The sequence below is a fragment of the Cladophialophora psammophila genome (assembly GCF_000585535.1).
Source record: "Cladophialophora psammophila CBS 110553 chromosome Unknown aczJe-supercont1.2, whole genome shotgun sequence".
Taxonomy (NCBI): Eukaryota; Fungi; Ascomycota; class Eurotiomycetes; order Chaetothyriales; family Herpotrichiellaceae; genus Cladophialophora; species Cladophialophora psammophila.
In genome coordinates, this window is record NW_006912923.1 from 2,055,455 (window position 1) to 2,074,167 (window position 18,713).

The 18,713-nt window shown below is 51.8% G+C and overlaps 8 protein-coding genes across 8 annotated transcripts; 4 read left to right on the plus strand and 4 right to left on the minus strand.

Annotated features, from left to right (window-relative positions):
* Positions 1-3,340: 3,340 nt before the first annotated feature.
* Positions 3,341-4,382, plus strand: A1O5_02093 (microsomal epoxide hydrolase; the record flags this gene model as incomplete). Its single annotated transcript, XM_007742709.1, has 3 exons — positions 3,341-3,724; positions 3,760-4,113; positions 4,209-4,382. 3 exons carry the CDS (start codon positions 3,341-3,343, stop codon positions 4,380-4,382), a joined length of 912 nt encoding a protein of 303 aa, XP_007740899.1.
* A 901-nt stretch (positions 4,383-5,283) lies between these two features.
* A1O5_02094 (V-type proton ATPase subunit D) lies at positions 5,284-6,528 on the plus strand (the record flags this gene model as incomplete). Its single annotated transcript, XM_007742710.1, has 4 exons — positions 5,284-5,290; positions 5,340-5,428; positions 5,478-6,395; positions 6,445-6,528. 4 exons carry the CDS (start codon positions 5,284-5,286, stop codon positions 6,526-6,528), a joined length of 1,098 nt encoding a protein of 365 aa, XP_007740900.1.
* A 474-nt stretch (positions 6,529-7,002) lies between these two features.
* Positions 7,003-7,869, plus strand: A1O5_02095 (uncharacterized protein; the record flags this gene model as incomplete). The annotated part of the gene is made up of 1 exon (XM_007742711.1): positions 7,003-7,869. The coding sequence occupies one exon, from the start codon at positions 7,003-7,005 to the stop codon at positions 7,867-7,869; it is 867 nt and encodes a 288-aa protein (XP_007740901.1).
* A 333-nt stretch (positions 7,870-8,202) lies between these two features.
* Positions 8,203-9,321, minus strand: A1O5_02096 (uncharacterized protein; the record flags this gene model as incomplete). Its single annotated transcript, XM_007742712.1, has 1 exon — positions 8,203-9,321. One exon carries the CDS (start codon positions 9,319-9,321, stop codon positions 8,203-8,205), a length of 1,119 nt encoding a protein of 372 aa, XP_007740902.1.
* Positions 9,322-10,353: 1,032 nt separating this feature from the next.
* A1O5_02097 (uncharacterized protein) lies at positions 10,354-12,318 on the plus strand (the record flags this gene model as incomplete). The annotated part of the gene is made up of 2 exons (XM_007742713.1): positions 10,354-10,403; positions 10,476-12,318. 2 exons carry the CDS (start codon positions 10,354-10,356, stop codon positions 12,316-12,318), a joined length of 1,893 nt encoding a protein of 630 aa, XP_007740903.1.
* Positions 12,319-12,983: 665 nt separating this feature from the next.
* On the minus strand, positions 12,984-14,413 carry A1O5_02098 (ribose-phosphate pyrophosphokinase; the record flags this gene model as incomplete). The annotated part of the gene is made up of 2 exons (XM_007742714.1): positions 12,984-13,040; positions 13,112-14,413. The coding sequence occupies 2 exons, from the start codon at positions 14,411-14,413 to the stop codon at positions 12,984-12,986; spliced, it is 1,359 nt and encodes a 452-aa protein (XP_007740904.1).
* Positions 14,414-15,012: 599 nt separating this feature from the next.
* Positions 15,013-15,720, minus strand: A1O5_02099 (uncharacterized protein; the record flags this gene model as incomplete). Its single annotated transcript, XM_007742715.1, has 2 exons — positions 15,013-15,173; positions 15,225-15,720. The coding sequence occupies 2 exons, from the start codon at positions 15,718-15,720 to the stop codon at positions 15,013-15,015; spliced, it is 657 nt and encodes a 218-aa protein (XP_007740905.1).
* An 809-nt stretch (positions 15,721-16,529) lies between these two features.
* Positions 16,530-18,479, minus strand: A1O5_02100 (uncharacterized protein; the record flags this gene model as incomplete). Its single annotated transcript, XM_007742716.1, has 3 exons — positions 16,530-17,553; positions 17,603-18,043; positions 18,100-18,479. The coding sequence occupies 3 exons, from the start codon at positions 18,477-18,479 to the stop codon at positions 16,530-16,532; spliced, it is 1,845 nt and encodes a 614-aa protein (XP_007740906.1).
* Positions 18,480-18,713: the final 234 nt, after the last annotated feature.

The following is an 18,713-nucleotide window of genomic DNA, read 5'->3' on the forward strand; positions in this document are numbered from 1 at the left end:
ACAGTTTCTTATGTAATAAAGTACGGAGAATTGCATATACTGTACCTATTGGGTACGAGGTACCTCGTATTCAGACTTGCAACACTTAGATCAGCCCCGAAAAATAGATGGGAGTGGAATTGATCCCGTCCAGCCCCTGGAATTTTTGTTTACCATGTCCAAGTTAGGTCTAGTGCCATGAGGTTGGCGTATCCACCGATGAAAATTTCGCCAATAGGAGTAGAGAAATGAGATTTGAAAGCTTGGCTCTAGCCGATAGAGCCTTTTTCAGCCCCCTTACAGCCCTGCCATCTAGATTTATCTTTACTGCCACCGATATTCTATTCCAATCCTTTCCCAATTTGCTTGCTAGCCACTCAATATCGCACGCTTCCTGCTCATCAATGGTGAATAGGATTATACTTCTTCACAATGGAGGCTGGGGCGAAGAGCTTGAAGGTCGTGCACCACGACTATATATCGCAGGATCGTTTAGAGGTTGGTGCGTTCTTCTTTCATCCATTCAACTCACTTCAACGGAGCAGCTCTGATCCTTGTTCATCTAACCAAGCATACTCTGTGCTCTGTATCTCGTACCCAGTACATCCTATCCCTTCATCTGGCATCTGCAGTGTCCCTTCTGCACCACCCATTTCGTGCCGTCATGCATTCTCGCACAAGATCCGTTGCTATCGCGGCAGCCGCTCTCTCTTCGTTGCCGTTGTCTTCGGCGCTTCCAAGGCCACAAGCCTCTCCAGCTCAAACAGACTGCTTGTCTCCCTGTATTGCGTCAACCTCACCTGACCACGCCGGCATCTGCAACCCGGATTCCGTCGCCGCTGTTCAATCTTGCGTCGTATCGACATGCCCGCCCGAATCCATCGCGACCGCGATCGGTATGATGGTCACACACTGCGCAGAGCAGCACGGTCCAGCGCAATATACAACTACTACGGCGGAAATTTGGAATGACTGGGCAAGCACAACATCCTCCCTCACAACCACGAGCTCGCCTTCAGCTCAATGGAGTGACTGGTCAAGCACAACATACTCCACAACCACGAGCTCCCCTTCAGCTCAGTGGAGTGACTGGGCAAGCACAACATCTTCCCTCACAACCACGAGCTCGCCTTCAGCTCAATGGATTGACTGGACAAGTACTAGCTCCAGCACAACTACTACGATAAGCACAACCACGAGCCAGACAACTGAGACATGGGTAGATTGGCTGATATCGACGTCAGCGGTTCCTGTCGCTCCTGCGACAACAAGCTCTGCGTGGCAAGACTGGACGAGCACAAGCATCACGACTTCCTCTACCAGTACGACTTCGTTGCCTTCGGCATGGGCTGATTGGACAAGCACAAGCGTCACGACTTCCTCCACCAGTACGACTTCGCTGCCTTCAGCATGGGCTGATTGGACAAGCACAAGCGTCACAACCTCCTCTACAACCTCATGCACTACGACTCCGACGCCTTCATCCTGGGCAGATTGGACAAGCACAAGCACCATGTCTTCGGGCGTAGTCCAGACCAGACTTACACCCTCCGCCAGCACCTATACAAAGACATGGACTTTTGGTGGCCCTTCGTCTGCTCCGGCGAGCAGCTCAAGCACCACGCCAGTCGCCCCCATCGCATCTACTTTTACTGGTGCTGGGAACAAACTTGCATCATCTGCTAGTATGATCCTTGCAGTCATGATCGTTGCCTTGCCCATGCTCTAGGGTGATAATGAGTGGGACCGGCATCGAGCGGAGACGAACCTGTGTCATGTTTTATTATCAAGGGGACGGCAGTTGGGGGAACATGGGAAAGGCGAAAGGTTCAACGGCACTTCATTGCTCTTCAGTTTCGGCAGTTCTTCGACGGCAAAATTCAGCTTACGACATACTTAATACTCGATTGCATGTTGGGTTATTCGATGCACAGACAGGTGATGTCTTTATTATGATCTTCCAGAAAGAAGGTCGCCCATGTTGCCTTCACTGGTTTCTAGATGGGAAAAAGGATGAGAATACGAAGGAGGAAGGAACGAAAGACGAATCTTTCGGACATAATATGAATTTGGATACGTATGAATTGAAATGAATGCAGACACGAAGCAAAAGTGGCTTCATGAAAGTACGATATAGTTAGCCAGCTGTACAAGATATTGGGGTAAAAGAATGTAAGGCACCTACCACTTTCACAGCCCTGACTTTGCTGCCAATATGGCATATCTTTTGTGGTCTCCTAACAAGTAGTTGGCCAGTAATAACACGGAGATTACTCCATGACGTAACTGGCAGTTTCGGTACATGCCTAGTTACATATGAGAGTAATCTGATACACGGCGACACAGGTATACGTACTGTAGAAGACCTTTTTCCCAGCAGGACAGACACCCGCTAAAACCCCATTTCGGGGCAAGCTCGGCATACTTGCTCCATCACGGCGGCTCCCCAAAGCCTTGTCGCTAGGTACCAGCCCATTGGAACGTCGTCTCTTCCTCGAATTTACTCCGTCCTTTCCCTCCAATCCCATCAATATCGTCTACTTCCAACTGAGAAAGTGGCTCGCTAGACCGTCAGATGAATCGAAATTACTACATCCACTCTCGCAAGCGCCCCCCCAAATGTCAAAGACAGTAACAGAGCGAGAAGAGATTTCGCCAATTACAGCCTGCCAATCTATTGCCGGCTCGAGATTCCGATTTCCTGGCAACATACGTGGAAACAGAAAGTGGTCATTGTTGGCGATCCCAAATTTTCTTCTCCAAATTTGAAGCTTCCATGGGCTTTGTACTTCTTCTTAGCTAGCGTACTCTTCGGCTCAAGGGCAACAAACTAGGCTTCGAGTGGGCTGAGGAAACCGGGCGAATCCCGGGTTGAAGACCTGGAAATGTCCTCAATATCAAACCCCACCATCCGCACAATGGCTGCTCAGCTTGCTAGGTACCAGGTTCTCCGTCAGTCTCGGCCTGCTTTTGCGGGGACAATCATCAAGCGGGCCGGACCAAGCAGAGCGCGCGAACTGGTCATCCCGGGGTCCACAATGACATAGACGGTTCCCCCCTTCCCAATATGGATACATCTCCTCCTGGTTACTGGTTGCGGGACGGCGCCGTCAGAGCGGAACCGCAAGTGGTGAAATGAGGGGAGGAAGAGATGAAGATGGAGAAGCCATGACCCACGAAGGACAAAGCCGAGTATAAAGACGAACAATGGCTCCCGGGGCCCCGTCAGTTGCGACTCGAAGTGGGCAGGAGCATCCCAGCCAGATCTCCCGAGTCTGTCACAAGAAGCCTACAAGCCAGCCCTATCTCTTTTGTTGTATATTCTCTCAGCAAAGGCCTCAATATCCCTCAGGACCACAAGATGCCGAATACCAAGATTGTCCATGTCCCTCACCTGGGCGGCATCGATGCCGCGTACCAGATGCCTCACCCCTACGACCCATCCAAGCCGACATTGATTCTCGTGAATAGCTTCACCACTTCATCTGAACTGTATCGGAAGCAGTACGCCAATAAGGCGCTGACAGACAAGATGAACCTTTTGGCCATCGAACTGCTCGGCCACGGGCAGACACGGACTAAGTCTGAGAATTTTACATATTGGGACACTGCAATCATGAACATTCAAGTCATGGAGGCGCTAGGAATTCCAAAAGCTTTTGTCCTAGGCACCAGTCAGGGCGGGTGGATTACGGTGCGGATGGCGCTGTTGGCACCCGACAAGGCATGTCTCCACGACCCGCCTGTCTCTACAAGGATATGCTGACACGTTCCTTATAGATCCAGGGCATTATCCCTCTCGGCACCTCGCTGGACTATGAGTCCGAGCGAACACGCAAGCTCGGCTGCTGGGACGGCGTTGCCGCCTGTACAGGCCCAATCGATATGTGGACGACCAAGACTCCTACACCTGATTTTCAACCAGACATCGCTTACTGCGACTACCTAATTGACATTGGCTTCGGAAAGAACTGTCCCCAAGAGACGCGAGATTTCTGGCGCAAGACCATCCAAGCGGATTATCAGGGTGACGACGGTCGCAGGCGGGCGAGGATGGCGGCGATCAATCTGCGGGAGCGAGACGGGCTGCATGGACGATTGTTTGATGTCGAGTGTCCGGTTATGTGGTTGCATGTGAGAACCCTGCCCGACCCATCATGTGGCACCCACTTCATGATATAATGTAGCATGCGACCAACATATGAGATGCTAACTTGGAAATCGTGTAGGGAACTGATGACGTTGTCTACAGTGTAGCCAATGCGGAGCAGGAAATCAAACTTTTCGTCAATTCCCCTTCGGCGTTGTTGGTTGTCGTGCCGGGCGGCGCTCATTTCTTATCCGCCTCTCATCCGAATGAGGTCGACAATGCACTGATCGCGTTTGTGGGGAAGTATGCTTGAACCCGGAAGTGAGACTCTTCGCGGGAAAATCGAGGTATACTCGCCAGCTTTTGATGGTACCGCGGTAGCGGAGAGCGCGTCGGGTAATAAGTCTCCGCCGTGCCTATCAGGCCTGCACAGGATAGGCAGTCTAGGTGGCTGAGTTATGCATATTACCTATCACTGCCAGAGTATAAACACTGTTGAAAACAAAAGCCCATCCACAACGATTCCAGAGACATCCAAGAAAGCATTTAATCAACGAAAGTATCGCGTACCGTGTCTAAAGATCAGAAGTATGGCCTGAAAATAGTCAGGTATAGGCCCACTGGGAAGTCAGCAATTAATTCCCGAGGCCATGCGAACAATCGTGTCACAGAATATTGAGTCGTGCGAAAATAGTAGTGGACTGTGGATATATCGTCGAATTGATAGAGGCCAGCCAGGCTCGTTGAACCAGAGAGGCCAGAAACGATGCGATTCCCTTACCACCTGGATGGTAGAAGTCCTTCATCTCCGATAGCGACTGGCTTCTACGGCAGCGCTGACGAATGATTCTTTGATGGAGTAGCTTCATGGAGTCTACATAATGTGTTGACGCCAGTGATAATCGAGTCTTCAGAATCACCACAGGGAGAATTAAGTACCCAGAATAGATTGAAAGACTAGCGTTGCACGGAGCTTCTGGCGTAAAAGCAGCGGCTAGTTTTGAAGGTGGTGTTTGCCAAGACACTAAAGCAGCAACTGCACAGTTCCTAGTTCCAACCTCCAAGCCCGGTAGATCTATTCGCCTGCCTGTCTATCGACGTCGTCCTTGCTGCCACAACTTGCAAGCTGCCACTACTCAGAAGTTCCTTGGTTTCGCAGCAGCCTCATATTATCTCTCCCTCTTTAAGCGTGTTGAAATCTCGAGTTTCAGAAGATGGAAGGTGGGTTTTTCTTGGCTCTACAGCATTCCATAACTAAAATCCGATCCAGGTCTGTTGTTCAACGTTAACGGGGGCTACCTGGAGGGTATAGTTCGTGGCTACCGCAATGCGCTCCTGACGAGCACGAACTATGGCAATGTATGTATCCTCACGGAACAGTTCAGACCGCCACATTAACAGAACCTAGCTCACGCAATGCGAAACCATCGAAGACGTCAAGACGCAGCTCGGTCCAGCTTACGGCGAGGCGCTCTCAAATCTTCCTCCAAATCCCTCCACATCAGCTCTGGCGAGTAAGACTACAGAGAAACTCGTCTCTGACTTCAGATACCTCCAAGGGCAGGCGACGGGATCGTTGGCCAAATTCATGGAATACCTTACTTACTCATACATGATTGACAATGTGGCCCTCCTCATTACTGGGACACTACACGAAAGAGACACCAAGGAATTGTTGGAGAGATGTCATCCACTGGGCTGGTTTGAGACAATGCCGGTTCTTTGTGTGGCCACAAATATCGAGGAGCTGTATAACTCAGTCCTCATCGAAACACCCCTCGCTCCATATTTCAAAGGAAGCTTGAGTCACCAGGATCTGGATGAGCTCAATATCGAGATTGTCCGAAACACCTTGTACAAGAACTATTTGGAGGACTTCTACAATTTCGTGAACACAGATCCCGATATGGCCATGACTCCGACTGGAGAAATCATGTCAGAAATCCTCGCATTTGAAGCCGATCGACGAGCTATCAACATTACCATCAACTCCTTTGGGACAGAGCTCACCAAGGAACAGAGGCAGAAGCTCTATCCTGAATTTGGGAAGCTACATCCAGAGGGAATGCTCATGCTCTCTAGAGCGGACGACCTGGAAGGTGTTGGACTTGCAGTCAGCGGTGTGGGTGACTACAAGCGATTCTTCGACGAGGTCGGATTCAACCAAAGCGGTGTGGGCGCTAGCAACATAGTTGGAGGAACGGGTGGTGACTCCAAGTCTCTGGAGGACATGTTCTATCAGAAGGAGATGGAGCTCTCCAAGATGGTTTTCACTCGACAGTTTACCCACGCAGTTATATATGCATGGGTGAAGCTACGAGAGCAGGTTGGTTGGAATCCCCGCTTGAGAGACAAGACTGCTCACCCTTTCTTAGGAAATCAGAAACATCACCTGGATTGCCGAATGCATTGCTCAAAATCAAAAGGAGAGAATAGGAAATTACATCAGTGTGTTCTAACATGGTTAGGGTCATTGTCACGTGAACAGCACGGCGTTCGGTAGAAGGGGGGTCTGCCTTCGCGGCCTACCAGCTTGATAGCTCCAGACCTAATGAACAACTTTTCCCAACAACTTTTCAAGACGACTTCCTTCTGCTTGTTTGGGAGATTTATCGATGCAGCGACTTGCAGGGGCCAGACACGTCTGCGTCGAGAGCTCCTGACCACCTTCCGCACCGACTGATCGGGTTGTGGCTGCCTGAGGAGAAATCATCAACAACTCAACATCAATTGAGCTGTTCATCTATCCTCTGAAATAACTTTTCGACAAACATTGTCGAGACGATCATCTACATCGACAATATCGTTGATTCATCTGCCTGATATTGCAGTCATTGATACCCTCACGTATCACACAACTTGTCTCCCAAGTTCGACCTCTCACTCGTTTGTTCGATCAATACCTTCGCACTAACGAAGCCATCGGGATCAAAATGTCGGAGTCCTGCGTCACAACAATATGCTTTCGAAAGACTCAAGACTTTGTGCCTGAACCGACTTCGTCATCCCTGACCTTCCTGGACAAGAGCGACCCTTTGCACGGTTGCACCAAGTCTGACTCAGGGGAACCTCCCCTCAAGAGGATAGATTCTGGTTTCTTCGAAGGAATTTGTCAAGCAGAAGAGTCAGCAGAGTCGGCACCCCTTGCCAAAGACGACGAGAGTTGTAGACCATTATCCTCAACGCCGAAACCACGGATTGACCATTGCATCATACCAAAGCGGTTACGGCATGCCATTCGACAAGACCTCTGTGACCCTAGAGCTTTATTTCATTCAGTCCGTCACGGCTATCTCCACACAGACGTTCGGTACGATAAACAAATCGCAGCTCTCTGTTCGCATGCGGCGGGTTCAAGTCAGAATATGGAGGTTGTCAAATATACAAGAGCGTTCCCCAATGACGTGTCCACGGAACCGAGGTTCAAGACATCCCAGCTCTATGGTCATGGTGCTTCCGACATAGAAGCCTACCTCTACCACTGGGCCACCGAAAGAGCCGCTATGCATCAACGACAAGCACGCACGAACGTCGGTAGAATGAAGGAAAAGCAATCCCAAGTGGAAGGAGGACTTATAGCTGGCTTGAGGAAACGTATCGACCGGCCGGCTGGGTACCCCGGGATCCTCCACTGCCGAGTGAACAAGCCGGCGCGCCCAGAGAAGACGTTGCTTTCCAGCTATTCAGATGCATTCAGAGCATGGGATACTGCTATGTCGCAATCTATACCGGGCTATGCTGGCGACTATGAGAAAAGGCATTGGTACATATCTCAATGGGATGGTCCAAGTGCTAAGTGATGGCTCGACTGTACTAACTGAAGAAGGCTGTGGCGTTTGTGTTTTAAGAGCAAACTAAACGTGGTCTTCTGTTCTTGACACGTCTCGGCTGGGGCGCAGTCAAGGACCAAGATCGCTTGATGTACAAGGGATGCCAGTTTTGTGACATTGATTCAATGATTATCGAGATATATTTGTCGCCTGCAACGAATACATGAAGTCGCTCATTTTAAGCCCAATACCGCTTTGATCTCGTATCAACAAGGCGTTAACAAAGAGATATCAATAAGACTGAAAATTTGGCAGCCCTCTTATTTTCCCTTTCACTTTCTTCTTTTCCTTTCTTTTCCATCTCTACTTTAAAGCCTCGTACGCAGGCCCGTTCATCGCGTCCTTCCCCGCCTTCATCTTGGCTGCCCTCTTCATCTCCTTCTTCTCCCTCTTATCCTCCTTCTTCTGTGCCTTCCTCGCCTTCTTCTCCTGTTTCTTCTCCTTGTCCTCCTGGGAGAAGTCGCTGCGCCCGCCCTGCAAGAACCTGCCGGGGTAGAAGACGTTCAGGACTAGCAGGGCGAAGAACATGGGCACGGCGTCGAAGACGTACGTGAACCACTCGTGCGTCACTGTGGGAGAGTTGGCGCCCGTGCCGAACTCGACGAGCCTGTAGATGTTGCGGATTATGATGAGCGCGAGCGTGATGTAGAGGAGGCGGAGGAGCGGCGTGGCGAGGGCGAGGTCCGGCATGGTAGTAGCAACGTCCGATATTGGGGAGTGGGAGTAGTTGAGCCGGAAGGAGGCGGATCGGGTTGGATCTGGCGACGACGACGGGGCCAGGACGGGTTGGTATTGCGCTTCAGTGTCGGCGTCGTAGTAGCCTGACTTGGTCGAGGTTCTCTGCTTCAGCTGCTTGACTTTGCGTTGAAAGCCAACGGCCAACGAGATGAAGACGACGAGGAAGAACAGCTGCACGCCGACGCCGCCCGTGTAGATATTCAACCCGGTCTTCTGGACAGAGGGGCTCACACCGGGTCCGGTCATCGTGCCGCCGACGGCTTGGATCAGGAAGGCCGTGATGTCGAAAGCGACGAACATTCGTGTGATGGCCCGCGCACGGATCTTGAACACACGGTCTTCACCTTTGGGCAGGAAGAAGTGGATCATCCTGCCCAGGAGCATGTAGATGTACGCATTGATCCAGAGCGGCGCGAGCAAGATCAGCAGGAGCTGCACCGTGTAGATCCCGCTCGACAGTTGGTTCTCGATGGAGAATATCCGGGCGACATAGCCGCCCGTTTCCCACAGGGCGCCCATGATGAGAACTATGGCGAAGGGTTTGCGGTAGACGATCGCCTGGACTATGTGCACAAAGGTCGTGAGGCCGAAGAGGGCTGTAAATAGAATTGCGGCGCCGAAGGACGGGCAGTAGGACCAGATGTCGTCGGGCCCAGAGCCGGCGTGGCACACGATGTTGGGCATTATTGTGGTTGCTTTTCCGGGTTGGGAGGGCTTCTTCCAGGGAACTGGTGGTGCTTAAACAGGATATGGAATGGCAGTTCTTGTGGTCTTGGAAAGAGTGGATATCTGAGGACTGTAGAGGAAGGTGAAGTTGGAAGTGTATAGCAGGATTGGAAATTGAATATGAAGACTTCAATGAGGCGGTCCATGGTTGATATAGACCACAAACCTTTGGGTGGGGGAATGCTGAAAATAGCTGCCTGGAAATTGACATTGGTACTTGACTGCAAACGATAACAAACAAGGCTGTGTGCCCCAGGGTACGGTTTCAGAGACTGGCGTATTTTTCACATACGAGACGTGAGTGAGTTTAGCTCATACGAGCTCCCCACCAGCCGCCGACCAGCTCTGGGAGCACTGGTGACAGAGGCGGTGGTTATGTGGATGAAGCCTGCATACGACTGGCGAGGGGCCAAACGGGGCTTAGATGTCGGCAGCATGAATTGGCGAAGGGGCTTTAGAGCATTGAGAACCGCACTAGTGCGCAAGGCTAGAATCTACAAGCCGTGATTGGCCAGGGCCTTCCTCGTATTGTCTAACCATTTTTAGTTAGCGCAGGTGGCCTTGTTTGGGGACACCGGCCCAACTAGGTGCGCAGCTAAGGGGCTTCAATGTTGTTCCTGGCCAGAGTCCTCCGTCCTCTTTCATGTTTACGCAAAGAGGGGTGGTCCTTAACTCAGCATTGGTGCCCTAGCCGTATGTGGCGCGAGTAGACACAGCAGGGCCGTAAATGAAGTCCCAGCTTGTTGCCTGTCCCCAATGCATAGGAGATCATTAGCAGCCGAGACCAAAAGGTCGGACTCCCTAGTCTCCAGGCAGTAGCCAAAAAGTGCTGGCGAGCTGGCGAGTTCTTTTGGCTGTGCTTCTTGGTTCAGCTTGGGGTCGAGTTGGCTTCTGACACAGGGCTGATTGGAAACTGAATATAACATCTCCCAAAACTCAACTCCTGGATGTTTTTCTGAGCCATGAGGAACAGGTCGAAAGTTGCAGAATATGATCAGAATTGGTAAGAACAAAGTCCGAACGGGATGCTTCACCTGCAAGTAAGTCAAGCCTGGACTTGCCAGATGGTTATCTGTTGCGCCATCACACCCTCCTAACGTGGACCACATCAGACGGCGACGAGTCAAATGCGACGAGGCACGACCCAGCTGCAATCGCTGCATCAAGGCTGGTAAGCCATGTGAAGGATACGCCAACGATCCGGGGTCCGGTCGAGCGAACGAACCCGTCAGATTTGTCGTCTACTCTCCCCACAATCCAATCCCCCTGTTGTCTGAGCATCCAGATCTCGATTGGTCGGAGCGGCGGGCATTGAGCTACTTCCAGGATCGCACAGCCCTGGAGCTTGCCGGCGCTTTCCAGCCAGACTTCTGGTTAGCGACTATTCTGCCACTCGCAAGGCAGGAGACCTCTGTCAGACATGCTCTCATTGCCTTGAGCAGCATGCATGAACACTTTGCCGGCGTCGATCATTTCTCGCCCACAGGAGGCGTCGATTTTGCCTTGAATCATTACGGCAAAGCTATGCGAGAGGTTGTGAAACTCAAGCAGTCCCAGCTGGACCGGCGCTTCGATTACGCCCTGGTCACGTGTGCTCTGTTCTCTGCCTTGGAGAGTATTCAAGGACAGTATCACGAGGCGTGCAACCATGCCGTCTCCGGAATCAGAATCCTTGCTGAAGAGCAACGAAGTCCTAGCGCCACTACGAAGCAGACAGGGATTCCTCGTGAAACCCTCACGCGGGTTTTCATCGCCATGGGGAGACAGATAATGGAGATCGGGGATCCCAATTTCCCGACTCCTAGACCGGAGTTGTACCGTACGAAGACCGCAATACCCATGCCGGATCAATTCACCTCGCACGAGCACGCCCTGCTGCACATGGAATTTCTCCTTGCAGACCTAGTCGAATACGCGTACCGAGCAGAGACGCTGGTCAATCAAGGACCCCTCTCAGACGACGTTGCTCTTTGCCTCCTGACAGAATTCCACGCCATCAAGATCCAATTTGGGAAATGGCAGGCTGCATTTGACGCGTTCTCTTCAGTTGACGCCAACGAATACTCGAGAGAGACACCCGAGTCCTCCAGCTCAACCGCTTCATCCCCGTCAGGAGAGCATTTCAGACAACCACGGAGTCCTGCTTTCCTTATTCTCAGAGCCTACCAAGCTCTCATGATAGCCTTCCTCGTACGAATCGAACGCAACGACGAAGCAGCGTTCAATGATTTTGGTCCACAATTCTGGACGGCTCTAGACGCCGTGGAGGAGTTTATCCAATGTACCTCCACTTTCGTCAATCCCGTGGATAGCTGGTATTCGTCGACAGGACGACCCTCCGACCCGACAACCTCAACCTCGACCTCGACCTCAAACCTGACCCCACAATCGTTCTCACAACCATCACACGTGGGGCAGTCCCGCACCGTGCGGCCGACGTTCTCCCTCGCACTCGGGATAGTGCCCACCCTCTTCCTCATCGCCTCCCGAACCTTCGACATCGCCTTGCGCGACAAAGCCCTCGCGCTCCTCCGTATGTGCAACCGGCGCGAGGGGCTTTGGGATTCCCGCCTCGCCGCGAGTCTGGTCGACCGGGTCATCGAGTTGAGGGATATGGCGAGACAGATGGGCGGCGGGCACCAACATCCCGTCGATGGTGACGTGGATGACCCTGTGACGCAGACGACAATGAGCCTGGGGGAAAGCCAAGAGACAAACAACAGTCCCCCAGCGGCCGGCGGAGGCAGCGGCGGAAACGGCGTGGAGTTCAAGTTACTGGACATCAAGTTCCTCCCGGGCAGGAGATGCATGTTTCGATACGCCTTTGTCACAATCCAGGGCAAGACGGAAGGAACCCCGATTCCCATGCTCAGCAGTGAGGTGCCAAACCATGTTCCCGGCGCAAAGGTGCATTCTGTGACGGAGTTTTGGGAGGAGTTGCATTGGGAAGGATAGCAGGCGGGCAATGGAGAAAAAGATACCCACAGGCACGGTCGTTCGCTGATGGCTTTAATTAATCCTACCAAATCAATCTTATAGCGCAACAGAGTCTTCGCGAGAAATCACACCGATTCGAGCTTGATTCAGCAGGGTCTGTGTCCGGCAACCTGGGCGCTTCTCTAAGAAACGTCTCTTGAAGTGCAAATCTCTCGAAGATGGAGTCCGTCCCTCCCTGTTGTCGAATATTAGGCAGCATTTTGCGCACACTTAGGTTTTTGAGTAAGCAGTTGGCCCATAAAGGCCACTGAGATATCCACACTTTCCTAGCTGATGCCACTCTGTGCTCTGAAGAATGCAGAATCCCCATCCATGAAATACGCCACCCGCCTGGTGAAGACCTCTCCAGCACTTGGTTCAAGGCACTTCGGTTGTGTATTTTCAAATGTTGTTTTGGTGTTTTTTTTTTTTTTTTTTTTTTTCGTGGGTTTGATTTTTCGTACGGCGATTGCAAAATTTGGTCTCGAAATGTTCAAACAGGCATATGGAGTGGCATTGCATGGGAATATCAACGACAGTCCGGCGGACCATCAGGACCGACTGATCATCAAACAGTAGCTCTGCTACCACCAAGCGTTTAAGGGCGTGACAACTAGCTTTGCAAGCGATTCCAAGCATGATCACTAGTCATACTGGAATAGCACACTGATGCTCTCACCATAATGTACCCTTCGAATTGCCTATTGGTAAAACTGGCGTGTTAATATTATTCGACTTCAGCTTACTTCATCAAAACTAGGCCTTGACTCACCTCGGCAAAGACGTGACCAACCTCGAGCACCTCCAGCTTGGGGCATTTCCGGACATGGTGAGACTGGTCCACGGTATTGGTGACGATAACTTTGTCCAGAGCACTGGCATTAATTCTTTCAATTGCGTCTCCGCTCAAAACGCCGTGAGTCACCAATGCATAGACTTTGCTGGCCCCTTCTTTCTTTAGAAGTTTCGCGGCTCTGGTGATCGTGTTGCTGGTGTCGGCTAGATCGTCGATGAGAATGGCTACCTTGGCAGTAACGTCGCCGACAAGCATCATAGTCGCATTCTGACGATCGGTAATCTTGGTGGGCCTACGCTCTTTGTGGATTAGTGCGAACTCGATTCCCAGAGAGTCGGCGATAGCGGTTGCTCGTTTGGCGCCTCCAGCGTCGGGACTAACGACGACTCCATTCCTGTAGTCTGGAATGTGCTGCTGGATGTATTTCTTCAGGATGGGACGCCCATAGAGATTGTCAACGGGAATGTCGAAGAAGCCCTGATATTGGGGATCGTGGAGATCCATCGTGATGATATGGTCTGCACCGGCGCAGGTTAAGAGATCTGCCACAAGAGTGCCTGCTTGGGCGACCCATTGTCGATAGCCTGGACGCGGTTTGAAATTATCTTGAGGATCGATCTTGGGCGGTGGAGCGAAATCATGATTTGCAACGCCGTTGGTGGCCGAGGCTGTGGAGTCTCCTCGCTTTCGTTGCACTGGAAAGTATTCCGATTTGGTTGATGAATGGGAGCTTGCGTCACGGTCACGGTAGTGGCTGAAGCGGGCCTGGTATGTAGGGCTGTTCTCGGCCTCATCAAGCTGTGACTTTGATGTTGCTTTGTGTAGAGGGTGTCCATTTGTGAGGCCCTGGCTCTCGGTCTTGTCCGGATGTGGAGTAGGCGGAATGCTGTCGAAGGTATAGCCATTCACATCAGGAACCAATTTATTAGACGTATTCGACGCCTTGACCAGAGGAGCACCGCTCTTGTTGTAGGGTATGTCGGACTGCCGAGAGTAAGGGAAGAGTGGAAGTACAGCGGTGACCTTTTTCGCGGAGGCAGTCTTGCACGCTGAAATGGCAATGAGAAGCTCAACAAAGTGGTCATTCACCTTGCCACCACCAGACTGTATGATATAGACATCTTTTCCTCTGACCGACTCGCCTATCTCAACTCTGGTCTCTCCGACTGAGAATTTTGAGAAGAGAGCTTGACCAGGGGCAATGCCGAGAATCTCGCAGATGGTTTCGGTCAAGGTTGGATGGGACGAGCCCCCGAACACGACAATATTCCTGACCATCTTGTTTCGATCGACGGAGGCAGACGGTAGTTTTGTCTGGTGTGTAAGGTGGGCTGGAGGATCTTGTATGGTATGAGAGGGGAGGGTCGGTAGGATGAGGCAGCACTCGAGAGGTGGGGATACTTGTAGTTGGCGCTAGACTATGCAGTCTGCTGTAGGCTGTGAAGCCATGGGGGTCAACCCGGTGGTTGACATGATACAAAGAAGGCAGTGAAACTACAGATGGAAAAGTTCAAAAAAATCAGAATGAGAGCAAATCGCAGTTGGTGGTTGTGCTAAGTTTGCTCTCCCCACGGAACTTTTTGTCTCGCCCCACTTTCCGCTTTGGATCCCAAAAGTGGTGTCAGTGGATTTTCCCGAGGTCGAAAGGTCGTCCAGCGCATTCCATACCCTCGAGACCCAAGACCAGTCAATGCCTGGGTCCAACTAACACGACATTGACGGGACGGACCTATTTGGCTTCCATGTCTGCTCCACAGACCGATGGCTATGCACCACCCATATATCTCGTCCAGTTCGCCTGTGCATTTTGGAGACTCCAAACGCCCCCGCCAGTCAACGCCGGGCCCTTTTGCCATGCCGACAATAGACGCCTGCCATCAATCACCTGTATCAACCTCGAGATCCAGCTGGACGTTGTTGCTAACCCCGTAGTCTTGGAGAGTGAGTTGATCCTTAAATGGTCTCTCGCCCTGTCGCTTAAGCAGGATCTCGTGAGGCTGTCTGCCAATCATCGAGGCAACTATAACTTTGAAGTCCTCTAGTATTTAGTTAGCAAGTGAAGAAACCAAAGAAAATGGTCTAGACTTACTTATTGGATCTGTGGGATAGCACGGAATGGCTTTCTTCGTGCCCAGCCGGTCGTTGACGTAGACAATAATCATCGGCTGCACAGGCGCTGCCGGCGCTGGCTTCTTCTCTTTCTTGTCGAGCTTATCCTTCTTCTTTTCTTCGTGGGATCCTGATTCCTCCCGATCTCGTCGCCTGTCGCGATCTCTGTCATCTCTCCTGGGAGAGCGCCTTCGAGAAGGTGGAGTTCTGGATCTCGACCGAGGTCGATAGTGATCTCTGTATCCTCGCTGCAGTCCTGAGTCGTGGTCTCGCCTCGAATCGTTGTCGTCTCGCCGTTTGTCCTTCCATCTGAACCCTGCGTCCTTGTGCCGCGGTCGATCCTCTCGCCTGTCTCTATCGCGTCGAGGAGACCTGCTGCGTCTGCGGTCTTCGCCCCTGGGCGATTCTCGCTCTTTCCGGTCAGTATTGGTGGTCGGAAGTGAGGGTGATGCAGTCTCACGCTGATCGTCGGCCATGACTCGGAGCCTAGGCAGCCTCTTATAGATGCAAGAGCGTGAGTGGAAAATTTGGTCGATGTGACTGAACTGCCTGCGGGACAACAAAGAACTTTGCGGAGTGGATGGCCCGCCATTAGGTAGGCCACCGGAAAAACCCCGGGGGTAACGGATAAATGCGGATAAACTAAACACTAGTGTTAGGGTTCTCAGATCGGTACATATCGGTACAGGTCTCCTCTAGACTGAAGTGCTCAGGTTATCATGAGGAAAGGACTGTTTCGCAAGGGCTGGCAGAATCGGGCCTTGTTAATCTACTGATTGAATGCCTTATCCACCCCTTTTGATCTGGGAATAGTTGCACGATTTTGAGGCCACCCATCCAGAGACTTGTCGACACAGTGACCACCTGCGTGATCAATGCTGAAATATCCTATTCAATAGTTGTCAGCAGCACCACAGGCCATGTCGGCTGTTCCGTAACACACCGCATCGCTGTCACTGGTACTCAACGGAAAAAGGAGCTGTTCGATCTTTTCCGGGTATGGCGGGTCGCTACATAGATGTCTGCTCGAACTCTGCGGAACTTTGGGAAAGATTAGGGAAATATAGGCAGAACTACCAAAAGGGCCTGCTTATCATTACTCCACGGAAGATGGCGGCTTGCCTCGTGTGTTTAGACTGTATACTCTCACTGCTGAGTCCTTTTGTGCAAGCCATGCTGCCCGGTGACAGAGGCATGTCGTCCAGTTTTGAAGATCATCAACTGACTGCAGTACCATTCTTTCTCTCCCGGACTCAAGCAATGGATGCGATACCAGTTGTACCTCTCACAACATCTGCTGATCAAAATCAAACCCAAAATCGTCCAAATCGACGCCCCAAGAAGCCCAAGAACTCAATTCCCGCTCCTCTGCCGCTGCCGTTCTAACCAGCGGTTCCCCGGCGAAATTTTGAAGCCGCACCGTCATCTCCGGCGCCGGTGGCAGCGGGTCTGGCCCGATGAGCCTCATCTTCAGCGCACCTATAGCTTCCCCTGTAGGATTCCTCCGCCCGAGATTTGCCTCGCCTTGCATCCGCGCGAAAGTATCCCACAGGATTGATGCACCAAGACGATTCGTCACGGTCAGCTCCGCCAGCGGCCAGTGACCACCAGCAGCGCCTGCGGTCTGCGCCTTTTCGACGAGCTTGCCAATCAGCCTTGCGGCCCTCGCAAGACCACGATGGTGTGGAAGGACTCGGAAGGTCGACTGCGCGTCGATCATGCCTTGGAATGCGCGTTCACCGTGTGCGGGGCTCAGCGGTTTGAGACAAATGAAGATGCGGAAGAGGAAGACTGCGGAGAAGAACAGGCCAGAGAAGAAGTGGCTGGGGAGGAATGGGAACCTCTCCGTGGGAGACTTGTCCTCGGGATCTCGTTGGAAGGCTATGTTCTTCATGTAGTTTATAAGAGTGGTTGCTGATTCCAACCCGCGGAGGAATAGAGTCTGTCTATTGATAACGTTTTGAGCATTCGCTAGAGAGCTCTCTTGTAAAGGTAGCAAAGCAGACATTGCGTAGAGATTCAGCTTTGCAACATGTAGGTGGATACCGAGTTCGGGGGTCCACTGAGCAAAGTATGTTTGCTCGACGTTATCGAGACGGCTGTCGAACATGTTTGTGAGAGATAGATGTGCTGCTGGATCCTCAACATCCTCAAGAGATACGGCATAGTTGCACATAATTTCGCAGATGGCAAGGCCAGCTTGACTTTCGCGCGACAGCCAGCAACTGAGTTGGTCGATGGCCTTCCTTACATACTTGAGCTGGTGGAAGGATGAGATAGGAGGCGCAAAGCCAAGGAAGATGGCTGTCCTGTTCACGATCTCAGCACGAGTCGAAAGGATGAAGAGGAGGAACGTACTGGGTTCCGACACTGAAGCACGCAAGCCAAGTCAGGCACCGGGTCTGGGCATCGACGTTTTCACACGGGTCTGCCCCGTTAGGGACAGTCTGTCTCTGTGCCAGCGGCTTATGGCAATTTAAGGCCATGCAACTGTTGACTGCCATGCCAATATAGACCCATGATGGATCGTGCAAAATCCGCCGTTTCGGAATGGGCCAGAGGCACAGGAGTAAGATGGCATGAACATTCTCCAACGATCGGATGGCCGTATTGGAAAGAGGCGCCAGTAGCACTTGGTGAGGGAAGAACAAGTCTTGATACAAATGGCTGTACTTATCATGATGTTGGGAGGCAATCAAGACCATCGTCCAGAAGAGTAAGGGCGAGTCCGCGACAAACCGAGCGAGTGATTGTATGGGCGCTATAAAGGCCACACGGGGTAAATAGTATCTCTCAAAGCTGCAAATAGATCAGAGGCGGGAGTCGTGAGATATTTACGGACACGAATAGCATACTGTTGGAATAATTCAACGGCGACCCCGGGAGGAATGGAAACACTTCCCAGCACAAAGTTGGCCGAGTGTTCCACCTCCATATCAGCCGACAGGACGAACGCGGAGCGAGCTCCTGACGGAGTGGTTGATGGACCGTTCGACTGCGGAGGACTCTGCTCGTCATGATTCTGCGAAGCTCGCACAATGTGAAGCTCGTTTACAATGTCTCGGGTGATACTGGGGCGTCTCGATGAGCATCCGTGGTAAATCTGATCGAAGGAGCGTTCGCCATACCGCCTGGTAGATACTCTCTTGAAGTTCTTCACAAAGCAGCAGTCCTTGTCGTTGCTTTTGCATCTCGAGCATGGATTCGGAGCCTTGACTCGAGCATCGCACGCCATCTTAGCCTGCCGGCAGGCTGTACAAGATCTGGGTCTTCCAACCATCTTGTCTATTCTCCAGAGAACTGTTCACAGCATTTGCGATCATATTGAGGTGGAATTGAACAGGTCAAACAGGTCAACGTTCGCCTTGTAGATGATGTTGCGGCTTTCGCAGTTTGGGTTCTTTAACGAAGTATGCCAAGGCGCTGGTGATTATGCATAAACCCGGTTTTACATTGGTTTGATTGGTGT